We start from the raw sequence: 18,575 nt of genomic DNA, 5'->3' as shown, positions 1-18,575 counted from the left end.
AAAAGAGAGATTTGACCTCCAGTGTGTTGTACGAACTGCACGCCATTCTCCCTCAATAATGATTGGATAACATCCAAAGGAATTGGTAGTTTTTCGTTTCGAAGCGGTGCTGTCAACGCAGAAAAGTACAAAAAAAAATTGCGTTGTTGAGCACTTTGATTAAGTAATGTTTCTGGACGATTCGGCTCCGTGTCTTAAAGCTCGTACTGTAATTTGTTATTGGAAGGTAGCAAGACACACACTGATCAGCAAAGGCAAAGAAGACCTTGAGCTGCCATCATCATGCCCACCGCTCTGTACGCTTGACGCAGGAAAGTGTTGGAAAAGCTAGTATGGGTAGACTTCGTGAAACGAAACGTGCTACTGAGGGTTTATCCCCGAGACAATTCCATTTTGGGGAAGGGTATTGCTGTGGTGCTGTCATGGAGGTCGTGGGTTCGGTTCATTGACTTTAGACGCACAGCGGTCGATCTTAACATGAGTACAAAACAGAATTCAGGTGTCGGGCTACGTCCTGAGGATGTTAAGGGATTATCTGAAAAACCGCTTCTTGCTTTATGAGACGCTGGAGGGCTAAATGAGAACGGAGATCGCATCGAGGATAATATAAGGATCCATCCTAGAGCTGTGTTACAATAGTTTGGTGACACTCCTTATGCAAAAAGAGACGCATGGTTGAACAGGCGCAAACAGATATGGAAATATAATATATTGATGCAACGAGTGAGCGAAAATGATGATTGCCCATGATTTAAGTTTGACTGTAAAAAGTGCGCCTTTACCAAGGAGTTGTTGTGCAAAAATAGAGACAAGGAGTTTTGCGGGAGTCCTTCTTGCTAAGGAATGCCAAACTATCTACAAGCAAAAGGGAAAGGGCTTAGGCGATTGCTTGCGAAGAATAGTAGCAAACATTGACTTGGTGGGAATTCTCTTGGCAAAACTATTCAAGAAGCAGATGACTCACCAACAAGGTCCGTGGTTGAACATGGTGGAAATAACCATTTCCTAGCCCAGCTTGTAAGTGAGCATGATGGTTTTCAGTCTTACCTGCCCAAAATTGGGAAAACACGATCCCCTTATTGTGTGTTTTGCAATAGGATTATGAATGACGCCGATTACACCTTTCTTGTGGAGGGGAGAATTGACGAATTGATGGCCGAGGACTTCTAGAACTAACAAATTCTCTTCCTCCTCCCTTCCCATCTTGCTCAAAGGGATTCCCTCACTTGAAGGCTTCCTAAGAGTAGGAGAGCTAGCATGAAGCAATGCGTCAAACGTTTCCAGCCTAGTTATCTCATAGCGGGGAGAAGTCCGACGATTTATCAATACGGAAACCCAACCCTCATTGCGAAAACTCAAATGATTTTAATAAACATAAAAGACGATATTACATTTATTTTGACTCAAGGTGACCGCCTGAATGCAAAACTGCATGTAAACAACAGTTGGTGCCTCCATAGTGGGCTCACAGTGAACGCAAGGAAAACTGGACTAGTTATGTTCACTAGGAACGTCAAGGTGGGCAGGTGCACGCTACCCAACTTAGCAGGAGCGGAAATTCAGCTCACAGTCAAATATCTTAGGATATATCTCGACTTCAAGCTAATGTTGAAGCACCATATCCAGGAACATTATCAAAAATCCTGCAGATTGCTCTGGTGTTGTAGGACTGCGATAGGTAAGACCTGGGGACTTTCACCAAAACGGATTCATTGGGTGTGTAGGTAGGTAGGTAGGTATCAGTGGCCGCTCCGAGGAGCCCAATTAGCGCTTTGGTGCGCCGTTTTGATGCCAAAAACTCCTAAGACCGTGACTGTTATAGGAACAGGGAAGCAGAGTCCAGCTGGCTCGGATCTTCAGAGCCAGCCCGTAGCATTCACGAAGGAAAGCAGCTCTCCGACCCTGCAGCTAGAAATCTCTCTGAGGTCCCCAAAGAATGGTTTACCCAGTGTCCGCAGCCTGACTCGAGCCAGAGCCGGGCAATCGCAGAGAAAGTGCATGAGGGTTTCCCTTCCTTCTCCGCAGCTTCGGCAATGCGAGTTGTAAGGTAAGCCGAGCCTAGCGGCATGGTCCCCTATGGGCCAGTGCCCCGTGCAGACCGCCGTAATCTTGAATGCATTTGCACGCGTCTGGCACAGGAGCTCTCGTGATCGGGCTATGTTATAAGCGGGCCAAATTCTCCTTGATTTGGCACAGCTTGTAAGCCTTCGCCATCTCAGGTCCGCGGCTGCTAGGTAGTGCGAGTAGACTCGGCCCCCGACAGCCGCCAGCGGAACACCGACTGTATTCCCTGAGGGACTGCCAAGAGCAGAGCCTTGCCTGGCCAATCCGTCAGCCCGCTCATTCCCTTCTATGTTCCTATGCCCGGGAACCCAGAGGAGAGTGATCTTGAGCGTGCCGCCCAGATGGTTGAGCGTGTCTCTGCACTGCCCCACCAACCGGGAAGATATCGTCCTTGATGGCCGCTTGACTGTCGGTCAGAATGGCTATGTTACGCTTGGGGCTCGAATCACGCTCCAGCCATCGACAGACTTCCAATATCGCCAGTACCTCCGCCTGGAATACACTGGCGAAACCTGGGAGACCATACGACTTGGATACACCGTGTGTATTCGAGAAAACCCCCGCGCCCACTCCATAGGCCATCTTTGATCCGTCCGTAAAGAATACCGTGTCATAGTCTTGCAACACGCCGCCGATCTTCCACTTTGCCCTGGTTGGAAGGTCCACAGCAAAGTTTCTCGTGAAGTTCAGCTTGCGTGTGACATAGTCCGTGGGGGTTGCCCAGATTTCTTGAGGTATTTCATCTAGGATGTTGTTGTGGCCCTAGGACTTCGCTGCCCAGCATCCGGACTCACGTAGTCTGACGGCACTGCACGCTGCAACATATTTGATGTGGAGGTCAAGGGGGAGGAGATGCAGGAGTACATTGAGAGCATCTGCCGGGCAGGACTGCAGAGCCCCCGTAGCACCTGTACACGCGGTTCTTTGAATCCTATTAAGCTTCGTTCTATTGTATTTCTTCTTCAAAGCCTGCCACCATACAATAGATCCGTACTCAGGATCGGACGCACTACAGCGGTGTACATCCAGAGAGCCATCCTCGGCCGGAGACCCCATTTCTTGACAAAGGTTCTCTTACAGGCACAGAAGGCTATACAGGCCTTCTTAACCCTCAGTTCTATGTTCAACCTCCAATTTAGCTTAGGATCCAGGATTACACCCAGAGACTTTACATTAGAGGAAAGAATCAATCTTTGTTCATTCAGCCGTGGTAGGTGGGTGTGTACATCCATAATGCGTGCTTCGTCTGGTGGCCGAAACTGATCTTTGCTAACAGCTGGAAGTTACTGACGCAGGCTTGGTTGCCTAGGTATTACTGGAGCAGTGAGTCGTACGCCGACCGTGGCACTCGAAGCTATTTTAAATTTACCCCCAATCCATTTGGAGGTAAAACGGAAAGCAGCTAACAACACATATATGCTTGATACCGTCGTAATCACCAAAAAACAGAAGAATGGCCAAAAATCTTTTGAGATTGCAGTCTTAATAATCTTTACCGACGGGTAAGTCATGGAAATCGATTTGCACGCAGGGGTATTCTCGAAAAATCCGATTATGGAACTGGCTTGACCTCACGGAAAAATTACGATCATATTTCAGGCGGAGATATATGCCATTTTATTGGCAGCAGAAGAATGTTTGTGGCAAGAATGGAGGGGTCGAAACGTTCCTTTTTGTTCCGACAGTCGCGCAGCATTATCCAAGCTAAACAGCAATGACACATCAAGCCGGCGCTGATAATAAGGAACCTGACAGACTGGCTCGCCAAGATTCTGAATCCACAATGGTAGGGCCACAACCAGCTTTTAGCATTCACTGTCAAGTCTACTCTGGTGCTCAGAGGTGGCGGCGAGGAAGATGGGGCGGCAACCCTGTCGGCCAAATCAAAACCAAGTGGCCGAGGAGAACCTCCATAGTGGTGGCACCGGGAGACGCTGTAATCACTTTGGTTTGCCGGCCGTGATTCAGTAGGCGAATGCTCCAAAGGCCTAATCAGGGTGATCAGACCCGAGTCTGCACGGGGACTCATCTGAAGTGGCAAATTGGTCGCGAAACCTTACTAGGGGTATACTGGTACCATGGGAACCGGGAAAGCCCCTGGACTCACATACTTCGGGTGAACTCCTATTGTATGTGAGGACAGCTCGGTTATTTGCGGTTGGCCCCCCTAGTGGGAGTTTCATGGTGATTGTGGTTATGCTCAAGCGAGAAGAGACCTTCGGGCCTCGACGTGGTGTTGCGTATCAACACGGGTGCCGTACTCCATAGTTCGGTAGAGATTTAGGTAATTCTTGCATCCACCAGTAGAATGCTAAGCCATGCACTTGGTATAGACTGGTATCGTTGTTGCTTGTCTCAGCGGGGCTCTGATTGTGGTCACAAAATCAATCCGTGTCTTAAGAGGACCGTAGGATTAAGTCTCACGACAGGTGCCTACGTAAAACACCATGGGCTTCACTGTCAAGTCTAGTCTAAAGGGGAAAATGGCAATGATTGACGTAGCCGAATGGAGAAATTTGAAATTCTGCCGGCAAGCGAAAATCTTTGCTTTTCCGATAGAGCGGCATTTTTGTTATCCCTTAAGAAGTGGGACATGAAAATCCTTGCAGGGCTTTTAATGGGACACTCCCCTTTAAACTACCACATGGGAAAAATCGGAGGGGTGGTTTCGGTCAATGCGAGCAGGAGTAAGAGACAACCCTGCATTTCGTATGCCTCCTCAGACGAAGATATCTTGGTAAGGGTTTCCTTCAGCGAAAAGTTTGCGCACTCTCTGTCTATGAAAAAATGCGCTCAGAGTCACGAACGCCGTCGGCAAGAGGCCGATGAATAGGCGATCTCCGGGGATAGTACAATAGGCCTAGCAAAGTTCTGAGTGCTCGCTCCCACTAAACTAAGCCAACTAACTATTTTGACTCAAAGTCTTCAATCCCTCTGGTCATTCACTCTACATCTGCTCCCAAATGTTGTTCATTAACTGCTGATGTCGTTCAGCATAGTATAGTTTGCATTGTCAATGAAAAATCAGTTCGGGGTCATGGTCATTTGCAATGTATTTTAGATTCACAGAAATTCCGCAAGTTCATGAAGCTACACATATAAAATATATCCTTGATTTTGATTTTTTTTAAGCACCATACAATTATTTTCTTCCAAATAGATAGTATTTTTCTTAATAAGCATTTATGCACACTTTTTTGGTAACTTTCTTTTACGAAATGAATTTTGTACTTGACAATTTCCTGGATCCAGTCCTCTTTATCCGTACATTCTGTCCATCTCTCCTTCATCGTTTCAGTGCACTAAGCCCTGTCAAATTCACTATACTCAAATATAGATAGTAAATGTTCAACTTAAATATTTCCCAATTTTCCCGAAGCGTAGAGCTAATTTTCGACAATCTGGCTGGTCGTTTCTTTTTCTCCTCATCGTAAACAGACCGAACACAACATTTCGACATAACCCAGAATGCTGTCATTCGATTGTGAGTACCTAGCGTCGTTTCGATGCCACGTATCAAGTCGTTTGTTTTCAGAATGAGCAACATTTGTCGATTGACTTGTTCTAAAACATCGGCAATACGTGGTAGGACCACTTTCGAATTGTTCTGCACAATGTCTTTCTGCAAACAGAAAAAGTATGAAATTTATTGTCACCGCATTAGAATTCACTGGAGTAGCTTACCTCAGCTGATGTGTACTTTGTTTTGTCAACTCCCGATAAAATACTATCCCAAGATCGACCTGTCACCATACAAGCGAGCAGCCCATATAAATTGTCCTGTATTCCTAAATTCGTTGCATGCAGGCGCATTGCATTGCGATCGACGCGCAATATGCTCAACCATAGCTTCGAGTATTCATATCGGAACTTGTCCGTTAAATTAGCGTAGAGTCCATGGTCAAGGAGAACGATATCAGTTTTTGATGTTGCAGGATCTTTCTTTACTAAAATATTGCCCGGATGCGGGTCGCTGTGAACGAATCCATGAATGAAAATCATATCCGAATAAAGACGTCCAATTTTATTCGACACCTCATGCGTGTCGATCTTATTTTCCTTGATGTAGTTTAAATCGGTTACGTGACCACCATCCAGGTATTCCATGACTAGCACGCGTTTCGTTGAATGTTCCCAATATATTTTTGGTATTTTTAGCCACTTGTAGTTTTTGAATATTTTTGCGATCTGAAGGAATTGCATTCATAAATGGAGGACTCCATGTCCCAATCATGATCTCTTACCTTTTCAGCGTTGCGACCTTCATTCAAAAAATCTAACTCTATCGGCAAATTCTTCTTAGATTCATCTACAAGCCATTGTATTTTGAATTCAGGAAATACAAATGACATCAGTTTCACCAGATACTCCATAGTCTTCATGTCCACCAGAGAGTTCCCTCGTACATATGGATGCTGCACCTTCACAGCCACAATTTCACCAGTTTTCAATTTGGCCTTATGCACTTGTGCCAATGACGCTGTACCTAGTGGTTCCCGTTCGAAGCTTTCGAATATTTCATCAGGCTGAAACGAAAACGATATTTTCAAATAATTTTCCGAGCCACAGAGGTCAAGGGTCATACTCACATTTTTCTTTAGATCTTGTTTTATCACTTTGTATAAATCTTCAATGGGATTGCTGGGCGCGTCATTGTGTAGAACTTTCATGGTTTGTACGAACTCCGCAGGCAGAAGATAGTCCAGAGCGCCAATATGTTGACCAACTTTTATATAAACTCCTTTATTTGCACAGATCAAATCCAGGAGTTTACTTGCTGCTATTTTATGGACACGACTTTTTTCCGATTTATATTCATCAGTCGTTTTATCCCATTCCCGGTAAAATAGTTCAGTTTTATAAGTTATCCCAATATCATATACAGTGGCTGCTGCTCTACCTAACCGCACTATACCTAATGAGTTTACGTCATAGTCGTTCGCATGAAGACTTAAACCCGTCCCCAAGGCTCCGGCAGCTAGAGCCGAATAAGTCACAACCCTTCTAATCATGGCAACGTAGGTGAATATTTAATCTGAAATGAGCCATAGAAGAAGCTTTCCTTATTATAACTTAATCACATTCCATATAACTGTGAAGGTGTCTTTACAAATTATTCACGCATGGAGGACTAACGTCAAGTTTTATCAGAAATTTACATAAAGTTGAATGAAAATGAGTTCAGACAGGGAAGAAAGAGAATTCTGTAGCCCATATACTTCGTATCGAGCACGGGACATCTTAAATAAAGTAATTAAAAATGAGTATCTTGAATCTAGCTGATAAAAATGAGTCTCTTGAATCTAGTCCGGATAGGTGAGTGGTTAGAGCACACATCCATGTCTTACATGTAAATACCAAAATTGGTAGTCGATTTCGTTAATAATAAATTAATGAAAAATATATTTCATGGTTCCTCGTCTCTTAAAAACAAAATAACAAATTGTCATTCTGCTTAGCGAGGTCCCCTATGGAACTACGACGTTGGAAATATCAAACGGCGGCAGCTAAGTACTCGTATGCAGCCAAGCAGGCTATCAAAGCCGATGAATAGATCATATATTATTATACCAACCTTCCGCACTGACGTGGAAGTTCTCAGAAAATTTCGTTATAGGATCGAGCCCGAAGATAGCGGAGTGGAAATGTCTTCCATACGAAAAACGAAAGGCGGTGGAGTCCTCGCCGAATTAGGTCCGAGGAATACAGATGTGAAGCGGCTAAGGGGTTACTTGGGGTTCAAAAACTCGCTGTAGTGCAAGTTGTGGAGCAATACGCAAGGAAGCTTCTTAGCCGCGGCCAGGCAGGCCATGAGCCTTGCACACACTGCAGGTTGCGGGCGGGCTTCAGAGGAGAACTGGGAAGAGCATCCTGCAGATAAATATGCACCGAGTTGCTGCTCATCAGTGAGCAGTACCGAAACAGAGACCCACCTTCATGGCACCCCGACATATCAGGTACCGCTGTCATTTGGATTCGGGACGGCAGCCACCGTAGGGTTCTTGCTCAGGGTAGAGGTCTGGGTTCGGTGTTTGGAAGTAATGCTTTTCAGTGTGTATATAATGCCAACGAGACGATGTCGAACTTTCGACACAGACTTGATACTCTGGAGGATACTATCTGGGCACAGAGCGGCAGATCCCGGTCGGGGGTGACTTCAATGCCATTGCACTTGAATGGGGCATGGTTCACCCAGACTCCAGATGGAAACGCATTCTCGAAATGGTGGTAAGAGCAGGACTTGTAGTTTTAGACACTAGTGTTGCTGGTGCATATATTGCCTTCGATGTGGTTGAGACAAACTCTCGGTGTGCGCCACACCAGGGATTCTGTGCATGGAACGTCGCGAAGGTTAACACCGGAGATATGTCTTGGAACAGGAGGGCACTCCTCGCGGCGATGGGACTGCAGCTGACGCTGTCGTAAATTCAGTTAGACCCCTGATAATGATGCCCTGCAGAGCTCCCATGTCCAAGAGCGCATCGAGACGCAAGCCGTATCTGTTGGTGGTCGGCAGAAATTGCAGTGCTCCGGAAGGAGCGTCACAAACTCCGCCACTTGACGTCTAAACGATCGCGTGGAAACATGTATCATAATCACACAGTATAGATGAGCCAAAAGCAGACTCCGCAGCACAATAAAAACGAACAAAGCTCGCTGCTGGCAAATCTTGGTCGACGAGGTGAATGGGAGCCTGTGCAGGCTCAGTTACTAACTGGTCTTGCGAAAATCCTGTTCACTTAAAGTCGAACAGATGGACCGCATTGTACGGGTACTATTCCCTGTGCGCCCTGTACGGGATGTTGACGGCAGTGCGGAGAGTGCCGAGGACTACCGACTTTTCTCTATAAAAGAATTGGAAAAGGCAGTCCTCTCTCTATGAAAATCAAGAAGGCGCCAGGACCCGATGGCATCCCAGCAGAGATATACAAACTTGTGCTGCAACATCAGTAAGACATATTGCTCGGTATATTCAACGCCTGCCTGGAAGAGGGCATTTTTCCTTCTCGTTGGAAGTGACGAGGCTTGCGCTGATCAGCAAAGGGAAAGGCGACCTTGAGTTGCCGTTTTCAACCCGCCCACTTTGTATGCTTGACACTGTCGGGAAAGTGTGCAGAAAGCTCATCAGAAGTAGGCTCGCTAAAGCGATATGTGCTGCCAGAGAGTTATTCCCACGGTAGTTCGGCTTTACAACGGAGAGATCCGCGGTTGGTGCTGTCATGCAAGTCGTGGATGCTGTACGCCGAGCGGAGGCACACAGCCGCCGATTTCGACGGTATCGCCTGATCCCAGAAATACCTATAATTTCATAAGTTGGAATGACACTCTAGGCACACTAGACAATACTTTCCACGTGAAGAAATATCTCTTACGGATATTGAGGGATTATCTGAGGAACCACTCCCTCCTCTATGCGACGCTAGAGGGTCAGAGGAGAATGGAGGCCGCATCGGCTGTAGCACAGGGATTCGTCCTAGGGTCGGACCTCTGGAACGCATCCTATGATCCGATAATGCCAAAAGAGTCGCGCCTGGTCCGTTATGCAGATGATGTCACAGCGTTTGTTGCTGGACGCACTGTCGAACAGGTGCAAAACAGACTTGGGGTATTAATGCGACGGATAAGCGATTTCAACCTTGCCCTGGAAAAAACCGAAGTAGTCATCCTGACTAAAAAGAGAATTCCCACCGCGCGTTTCATATCGATCGTCGAGTCGATAATCTAGTCAAAACCAACTGACTTTTGACTTAAAGATGAGCTTTTTCGAGCAAGTCACAGCAACAGTGGACAAGGCTGCAGCTGGAGTTTCGGCCTTAAGTCGGTAAATGGCAAAAATACGTCTAGCAGGCGACGTCTCCTGATGAGTAGTCTCTTCTGCTCTACGGCGCAAAGGTATGGACTGACGCTCTGATGCTCTTGGCAAGGAGGTATATCGTAAACGTCTTGCACAAATACACAGGCGGGGAGCTTTGCAAGTGGCACACGTCGAAAAGGAGCTACGAAAAAGAGATATAAGGAACAAGGATTTAGAATAGAATTCACCGAAAAGCTTGTAGGGCCGATGTATGTATGTTCACTTCTGCCTGTCAATTATGCCTGAAGAGCCAACATTTGCCTGACGACCCTAAGGTGGATGGGATGCAATTGGTCTGTCAGTTCAGATCGATGAAGGTCGAATGCAAAATGGTTCGGCCAACCGGCCAGACATGGTTGTTTAAGCTGTGAGTGAGAATTTTATGGGCGCATTTATCATTAATGAACATGTTTGATAAATGTTCATAGTTACAAATATCTCCAATTCTCGTCTCAAAGCTTTCCATGTCCAGAGTTGAACTAATGATGTTGCGGCTTTCAGTTCAACTGGCGGCCAGGTGCATTGCGGGCATCATCAACGGCGCAACAACCGGTATCCGGTTTAGGCTTGCCTTAATCAGGAACTCCAGACATCCCGATTTTGCGACCTGACGGTCATGGTATCGCTCATAGTTTTCGTCGTTATATAGGCTATGGAATCGTCCATTCTCATGTAGGGGCCAAAAATTCTTCAGAGAATTCTTCTCTCGAACACGGCGAAGAGTTCGCAATTTTTCTTGCTAAGAACCCAGGTGTCCGAGGAATGGATAAGGACTGGCGAGATCACTGTCTTGTACAATAAGAGCTTTGACCCTATGGTGAGACGTTTCGACCGAAACAGTCTTTGTAAGCTGAATTAGGCTCTCTTGGCTACCAACAACCGTGCGCGGATTTCATCGTCGTAGCTGTTATCGATTGTGATTTTCGACCCTAGATAGGAGAAATTATCAACGGTCTCAAAGTTGTAGTCTCCTATCTTTATTCTTCCCGTTTGACCACTTGAGCCATCCGGACATATAAGTTCACTCTATCTAATGATGATGTCGTCCAAGACTTAAGATTCAATGAATTTACCTGAAATGCGAACTATTTGAGGCACACTTTTTAGGCTCTCACTCCCCTATGTTTCATGTAATAGCAGAAATAATATTAGTTTCGAAAAGTACTAATCGAGCCCTTTGATGATCACATAATATTCTGTGAAAAAAATGTACATTCCTCTTTCGCATGTAATATGGAGCCGACTTCAAACTCAACTCAAAATGGCGCCACTCGCTGCATGTAATGGGACACATAGACCACATGCCATCACCAAGTTTCATAACAATTGGTTCAGCCGTTTCCGAAAAAATCGGGTGTGATAGACAGACAGACGGACAGACAGACATTGAATCAATTTTAATAAGATTTTGTTTCACATAAAAATTGAAAATATATTAGGGCTGTTTCAAAACATTTCCCAATTGAAGCGCCATAACTTTTTCAGGAAGCAAGACTGCCAGGATTTTTCAACGGATTTTGAGAGAGAGCAAGTTGGTTGCGTTTTAGGATTAAACCCTACCGTCTTGGCATAGACATAGTATTGGTGCCGTCATAGGGAGCGAGGAAGTAACGGCCGCAAAGCGGGAACTTCCTCTTTTTGTTGCATATCCTCCCAATTGTCTCCCCTTTGCTGAGTAGACTTGAAAAATCAAACTTTACCATGGTGATATTAGAACAAGTCGGAATTCCGGAAGCTTGGCGCGTCACGTATAAAGGTTCTGGGTTCATCTTATGTGAGCAACTCTCTATGAATTACTGGAGGCAGGCAGAAGAGGGTTCTGGAGCCGGAGTCTACCTCTCGAATAAAAACGAGAAGTGGGCTTTTCCTTTGGGGCAATATGCAACGGTTTTTCAAGCCGAAGTTTATGCGATCCTAAGGGTGGCAAACTGGGTGATTGACGAGCGATTGAAGGGCAGGCGCATCGCAATCTGCAGTGACAGTCAAGCTGCACTGAGGGCATTGAGCAGTCCTTTGATCACCTCGAAAATCGTTCAGGAATGCAGAAACCGTTTGAACTCTATGTCTAGATTCAATACGGTGGAACTACTCTGGGTACCTGGTCACTGTGGCATAGAGGGAAATGAAATCTCGGACGCTTTAGCGAAAGAGGGGTCATTCTCCCCTATGCCGGGACCGGAGCCAGCAATTGGGGTATCAGTAGCATTGGCTAAATCTGTTTTCAAAAACTGGGAACAAGTTTCCTATAATGACAGGTGGCAGAGCTTAAATGCTGCTCGACACACCAAACTTTTCCTGCCAGAACCCAACATACGTACCGCAAAGTTTATCCTGTCGAAAAGCAGGAGGACTTGCAGGTGTATTGTGGGCATTCTGACAGGCCATAATTCACTAGCTGGGCATATGTTGAGAATAGGAATTACCGAAGATGATACGTGTCCCTCCTGTAATGAGGAAGCGGAATCCACGGAGCATTTCCTATGTGACTGCCCCGCCTATGGACGCAGCAGGCATCAGATCTTTGGTGCCGATGTGCTCCAATTGCGACGGGTAGCATCACATCCACTAACGTAAATCCTGCGATACGTTAACGAATCCGGAATATTCCGTTAGACGGGGGAGGCGAGTACAATGGGCCAACACGGCCTGAGTGCTCAGAAGCTGTAGCTTCTCCCCCACCATACACACACACACACACATACTCTCGTCCTCAGTACTTAAGCTACCGGTGCTACCGGGGCTGTGCAGTCTTGCCCGGCAGATGCTCTCAATTTACTAATGCATCTCCTACTCCTAGCCCTCCACATTAAATACGTGTGTCCGGATGCTGGACAGCGAAGCCTTACGGTCATAGTAACATCCTAGACGAAGTATCTCGGGAAATCTTGGCTATCCCCATGGAATATAGCACACGTAAGCCAAACTCGACGAGAAACTTTGCTGTGGACTTTCCAACGAGGGCAGAATGGAAGACCGGCGGCGTGTTGTAAGGCTGTGAAACAGTATTCTTCACCAACGGACCAAAGATGGTCTATAGAGTTGGGGCGGGGGTTTTCTCGAATACACACAATGTATCTGAGTCGTATGGTTTCCTAGGTTTCGCCAGTGTATTCCACGCGGAAATACTGGTGATACTGGAAGCCTGACGATGGTTGGGGTATAATCCGAGCCCCAAGCGTAACGTTCTGACCGACACCCAAGCGACCATTAAGACCTTGTACCCAGCGACGACCTCTTCCAGGCTGACCGACACCCAAGCGACAATTAAGGCCTTGTACTCAGCGACGACCTCTTCCAAGCTGGTGGGGCAGTGCAGAAACGCGCTGAAAAATCTGGGCGGCACGTTCAAGGTCACCCTCCTCTAAACTCTCGGTCATAGAAATATAGATTGACCACGCGGAAGCTCTGCTCTTGGCAGTCCTTCGGGGGGTACAGTCGGTGTCTCTACTCGCTCTACTCAGCAGCCTGTGTCAAGTCAAGAACGATTTAGCCCGCTTATAACAAAACCCTATCATGAGAGTTCCAGACGAGCGCAAATGCATACAAGATTACGGCCCATAAGAGACCATGCCGTCAAGATCGGTATTTCCTACAATTCGCATTGCCGAAACTATGGAGAAGAAGGGGAAAGGCTTCAGGCACTTCCTTCGCGATTGCTAGAGTCAGGTTACGGTCACTGGGTAAACCATTCTTTGGGGACCTCAGGGAGATTTCTAGCTGCAAGATGGGAGAGTTGCTTTTCTTCGTGAAAAGCCATGGGCACAGTAGATCTACCATAGGCGGTACCCACACTAAAATGACCCCACTTGCGAATGGCTGAAGGAAGCTTATCTGTACATATGAGAGACACTAAACAAGGAAAAGGCATAATCTTCCTCAAATCGAATTGGTAAGAGAGAGATTGGTGAACTTTTGCTATTCTGGTACTACTGACGTGCTCACCCATATAGCAAAAAGTTGTTTCACGTATTCACTTATACATAAGCAAAAACTTGCCGATCTCACCAAAACATTGGCAAGTCCGGGCGGTATGTCAAACACAGCTGATCGGATTTTCGTTACATCTCGCTCATGCTCAAGGGCAAAACAATTTGAAATCGTGCGTACTCGCATTAATTTCCCCCTTTGAGGGGCAAGGGGGAGTGTGGTGAGCTGTCTAGTATCTAACTGTGGCCATGGGCTAGCTATGAAGATCTGCGCCTCCTGAACTCTGTCTCCCTCCTCTCATATCAACAGCCACGGTCTTAGGAGTTTGTGTCATCAAACGGCTTCTCACCCCCTCCGGCAATAAGGTTAAAAATTAAGCCTTTACCAAATGTTCAGAAACAATTGGTAACATGCCACGATCAACATATCCGTTTAACGCCGAATTTGAAGTATTTGAAAATATTATAGAATAGTCCAGAAGAAGGGAATGAAAAGGGGGATTCCTCCGGGCCTGAAGTTTTCTCGGAGGCCCGAAGCAGAAATTCCAAAGACAAAAGGGCTAATGGGAGGATCCGTATATTTTTTACCCTTTACCCGCATAATTTTCACTCCGGCTCCGTTTTCCGCGGAGCTCTGCTCTTCAGTCTTTCGGCGGGTACAGTCAGTGTCTCGCTGGCGACTTTCAAGAGCCGAATCTACTCGCCCTACTCAGCAGCCGCGGACTTCAGATGGCGAAGGACGATTTGGCTCGCTTATAACAAAACCCGATCATGAGAGTTCCTGTATCACACGTGCGCGAATGCATACAAGATTTTCTGCTTCTCCCTTCAAACCCTTTTCGTCCTATAAGGTTGGGTTTCAGAATTAAACCCTATCATTTGAAATAGTATTTTAGGGGCCATAGTTTTCTAAAGGAATAAGGAAGGAATAACAATTAAGAAAGGGAGACCTTCCCCCTTGCTGCATTAATATTCTTTCTCTTTAGTGCTACGCAATCCAGTGATACGAATCAACGTAAAGCAAGTAAGGTAACTAGTGACGAGTACGAATAGCGAAGAACGTAACAATTGGTGACAGCGGTAGGAGTACGGAAAAGCAAAAACGTAACAATATTTAAGAAAAATACTTTGGGGACCATCATTTTTTAAGGGAAGTGGACGCAATGAGTTTTCGTCGTGATTGAAGAGGAGGACCTTGCTCTTTCTCCTTCATAAACTTCTCACCCCCTCCGGCAATAAGGTTAAAAATTAAACCTTTACCATATGCTCAGAAACAATTTATTTATTTATTTAATGAGGACAATACACAGAAAGCAAATTTCTTATTACATATTGTCCTCAGAGGAAGGAGCAAGTAAATGGCATATTTTGCGCTTAAAGCTAGAGAGGGACATAGAGTCAAAGGAACCAAGCTGTAGGGCATTGTAGGACCGGCAAAACCTCGGGATCGGAGAGTGAAAGTAAATCTCGAGCTCGGCGAAGGGTACATCAAAAATGTCCGCATTACGTGTGTTATGAGACGAGGCGATACGGAGAGTAATATCCGAGTTGGCGGAGCAGTCCATCAGACCATTGCAGAGTTTGAAAAGAGTACTCATATCAAAGAAGATGCGGGTTTGCTGTAGGGAAGGGAGATTGAGGGTGCGGAGTCGTGACGGATAATCAACCCGTGGAAGGTTCTTTTTGTAAAAGAGGGTCCGGGTGAATTTGCGTTGTACAGCTTCAAGAACGCGGCAGTCACGGATGCGGTAGGGGGACCAGACTACACAGCAATATTCAAGGATGTTTTTGACAAGGGAAGTGAAGAGTGTTAAGGAGGGCTGAATTGAGGTAAAGTCGGACGAGGAACGTAGGATAAAACCAGACATTTTGGAAGCTCTATTGATGATGTCAACGAAGTGGGAATTGAAACGAAGTTTATCGTCGAATATTACACCCAGGTCTTTGAAGGAGGTCAGTAGTGAAAGGGGTTGACCACTGAGAGAATAGGAAAAGGATGATGGGGAGGGTTTCAGGGAATAGCGCATCCAGTGGCATTTGTTGACATTCAGTGTTAGCTTGTTGACCGAACACCAACAGGCTAAATTATCAAGGTTGGATTGTAAGAGAGCACAGTCCAATGGAAACGAAACAGAGGCAAACAATTTAAGGTCGTTTGCGTAAAGCAAATACGGACAGGTGAGGATGGAGGCGAGGTCATTGATAAAAAACAGGAAGAGTAGGGGGCCAAGTGTAGAGCCTTGGGAAACACCGGAGGAAGGAGAGAAGGAACGAGATGATTGACCATGAAAAGAAACTTTGCAGGAACGGTATGAGAGATAGGAGGAAAGCCAGGAGATGACTGAGGGAGGGAAGTCTAGCGAAGAAAGTTTAGAGAGGAAAATGTTATGGTCAACGGTGTCAAAAGCTTTGGAGAAATCAGTATAAACAGCATGTACCTCCTGTCGTGAATTCAAGCCTTTAGCAACAAAGTTGGTAAAGACCAGAAGATTTGAAGCCGTTGATCTATGTTTTACCAAACCATGCTGCTCTTTGACAATGAGGTGACCGAAGTGCGCGGTCAAACAGTCGTTGACGTATCTTTCTGGGATTTTGGAGGAAGAGGAGAGAAGGGAAATGGGGCGGTAGTTCACAGCAAGGGAAGGGTCTCCGCTCTTGAGGATAGGAATGATAAGGGCCTCTTTCCAGAGACGGGGAAAGTAGCATTCGTCTAGACTTTTGTTGTAGATTATACACAGGGGGAGGGAAATGTGTTTTCTACAGTTAAGGAGGAAGAGATTAGGAAGCCCATCTCACGCAATTCGTGCAAACGAGAATTCACTTGCAAAGATTGGTCTGAACATCGAAGTCGATGGTAAACGACCAAAAGGCAGACCTAAGCAACGGTGGCTTGATACGCTGGATGGGGATTTGAAAGCCTCGAGATTGCACCCAGATCAGGCATTCGATAGAGCCAAATGGCGAAGCCGATCACGATGAGCCGACCCCGCTTGTGAACGGGACAAAGGCTGAAGAAAAAGAAAAAAGTACAAATCGCGACCTTTCATTTGATACCCTACACAACTATAACCGGTGAAAAAAATTTTTGAATCCCCCCTTTGCATGTATGGGGAGCCCCCCTTTAAACTCCACCTAAATTTATGCCACTCGATATATGCGTGGGATTTCATAGTTTCAATCTGTCCACCAAATTTCGTTCGGATCGGTTTAGCCGTTTTGGAGAAAAATGCGTGTGACAGACAGACAGACATTGAATCGATTTTAATAAGGTTTTGTTTTACACAAAACGAAAGGCTTCAGGCACTTCCTTCGCGATTGCTAGAGTCAGGCTACGGTCACTGGGTAAACCATTCTTTGGGAACCTTCGAGAGATTTCTAGCTGCAAGGTGGGAGAGTTGCTTTCCTTCGTGAAAAGTCATGGGCTAGCTATGAAGATTTGAGCCTCCTCAACTCTGTCTCCCTGCTCTCATATCAGAAGCCACGGTCTTAGGAGTTTGTGACATCAAACGGCTTCTCATCCCCTCCGGCAATAAGGTTAAAAATTAAGTCTTTACCAAATGTTCAGAAACAATTGGTAACATGCCACGATCAACATATATAGTATTTGAAAATATTATAGAATAGTCCAGAAGGGAGTGGAAAGGGGGATTCCTTCGGGCCCGGAGTTTTCTCGGAGGCCCGAAGCAGAAATTTCAAAGAAAAATGGGCTTAAGGGGGGGGATCCGTATAATTTTTACCCCTTACCCGTATAATTTTCACTCCGGCCCCGTTTTCCGCGTAGTCTCCAGTTCGGGCTTGAATTTTCTCTCTATGGCCCCACACACTCGCTAAACTTGCTAAAATCAAATCAGATTTTCATAGCGATATTCACTTGATTTTTTGGTCGCAGAATGTACATACGCTTCCAACTAAACGCTAATGTACAAATTCCAATAACTCTCATTCGCAGAGATGGATATGAGCGGCTCAAAATTTAACCGCTCGATGGAGATCAGACACTTGTAAATCGCATCAATTGAAATTCACAGGTAATTATTACACCAAGCAAATATCAGCATATTGGAGAAGAAATGAGTGAAGCAACTGCAATAAAATCGGGTCAGAAGTGAAAGTTTACGGAATGTATAGTGGCGATCATAATTCATTGATGTTGCCCGTGCGAATTGCCAATCATAGCAGCCTCGTGTGTGCATGAAACATTGGCATATGTTAATCTTTCCAATTGAACAAAAACAAGAAGAAAAGTTTTTTTTTCTGACTGAGGAAGGGTCCATTTCACCATCACTGATTCACCTTGACCTAGGGATCGACTTTAGAACGCAAACAGCTGGATGATTAAATCTAATAATAATGAGTTCACCAGTGATATTTATGGCGCATTTCTCTCATTTTCTCACCTATATTCGACTGATTTCTGCACTTGCACTTTTTATGAATCCTAAAACACTTCCCGCGATTCTACAAAGCATCGCGACTGAACTCACTCGTAATTTGCAATAGCTCTGAAGAATTAACAATATCCAAAGTTAATTCTTGTAGAAGTTACGAAATCATCCTGCCAACGTCAAAATTTACAAACCAAATGGCAAAGTACGATGCACAACCATCCCCCACAATGCACACAACGTATTTGCCGCGTTACATACTGACTTGACACAGCAACCAAATCATATGTTTTCCCTCCGCCTTCGTCTTAATTCGTGAGTAGATCGAGCAAAACACCTGTTTCC

At 45.6% G+C, this 18,575-nt stretch overlaps 1 protein-coding gene across 2 annotated transcripts; it reads right to left on the bottom strand.

The window, feature by feature from the left end:
• Positions 1-5,092: 5,092 nt before the first annotated feature.
• Positions 5,093-18,507, bottom strand: LOC119654520 (aarF domain-containing kinase 1). Of its 2 annotated transcripts, XR_005249825.1 has the most exons (6): positions 18,243-18,507; positions 6,654-7,099; positions 6,309-6,590; positions 5,749-6,252; positions 5,253-5,686; positions 5,093-5,221 (listed from the first exon to the last, which is right to left on the bottom strand). XR_005249825.1 is itself a non-coding variant. In XM_038059961.1 (5 exons), the coding sequence occupies exons 2-5, from the start codon at positions 7,074-7,076 to the stop codon at positions 5,351-5,353; spliced, it is 1,545 nt and encodes a 514-aa protein (XP_037915889.1). In that variant the 5' UTR covers positions 7,077-7,099; positions 18,243-18,507; the 3' UTR covers positions 5,093-5,350. The 2 variants fall into 2 exon arrangements, 1 of the variants encoding a protein (XP_037915889.1); XM_038059961.1 differs by having other exon boundaries at positions 5,093-5,686.
• Positions 18,508-18,575: the final 68 nt, after the last annotated feature.

Source organism: Hermetia illucens, chromosome 4 (genome assembly GCF_905115235.1).
Source record: "Hermetia illucens chromosome 4, iHerIll2.2.curated.20191125, whole genome shotgun sequence".
Taxonomy (NCBI): Eukaryota; Metazoa; Arthropoda; class Insecta; order Diptera; family Stratiomyidae; genus Hermetia; species Hermetia illucens.
Note: the sequence above shows the minus strand (reverse complement) of the source record. Positions and strands in the feature narration are given on the sequence as shown.

What these genes read in the sequence shown, in the direction of transcription:
- LOC119654520 (XM_038059961.1), bottom strand. Translation starts at nt 7,076, where the DNA reads ATGATTAGAAGGGTTGTGACTTATTCGGCTCTAGCTGCCGGAGCCTTG. An exon ending in AACAAGATCTAAAGAAAAAT is followed by an intron (nt 6,591 to 6,653) that starts GTGAGTATGACC and finishes TTTTCGTTTCAG; the next exon opens with CCTGATGAAATATTCGAAAG. An exon ending in CAAAGTACACATCAGCTGAG is followed by an intron (nt 5,687 to 5,748) that starts GTAAGCTACTCC and finishes TTCTGTTTGCAG; the next exon opens with AAAGACATTGTGCAGAACAA.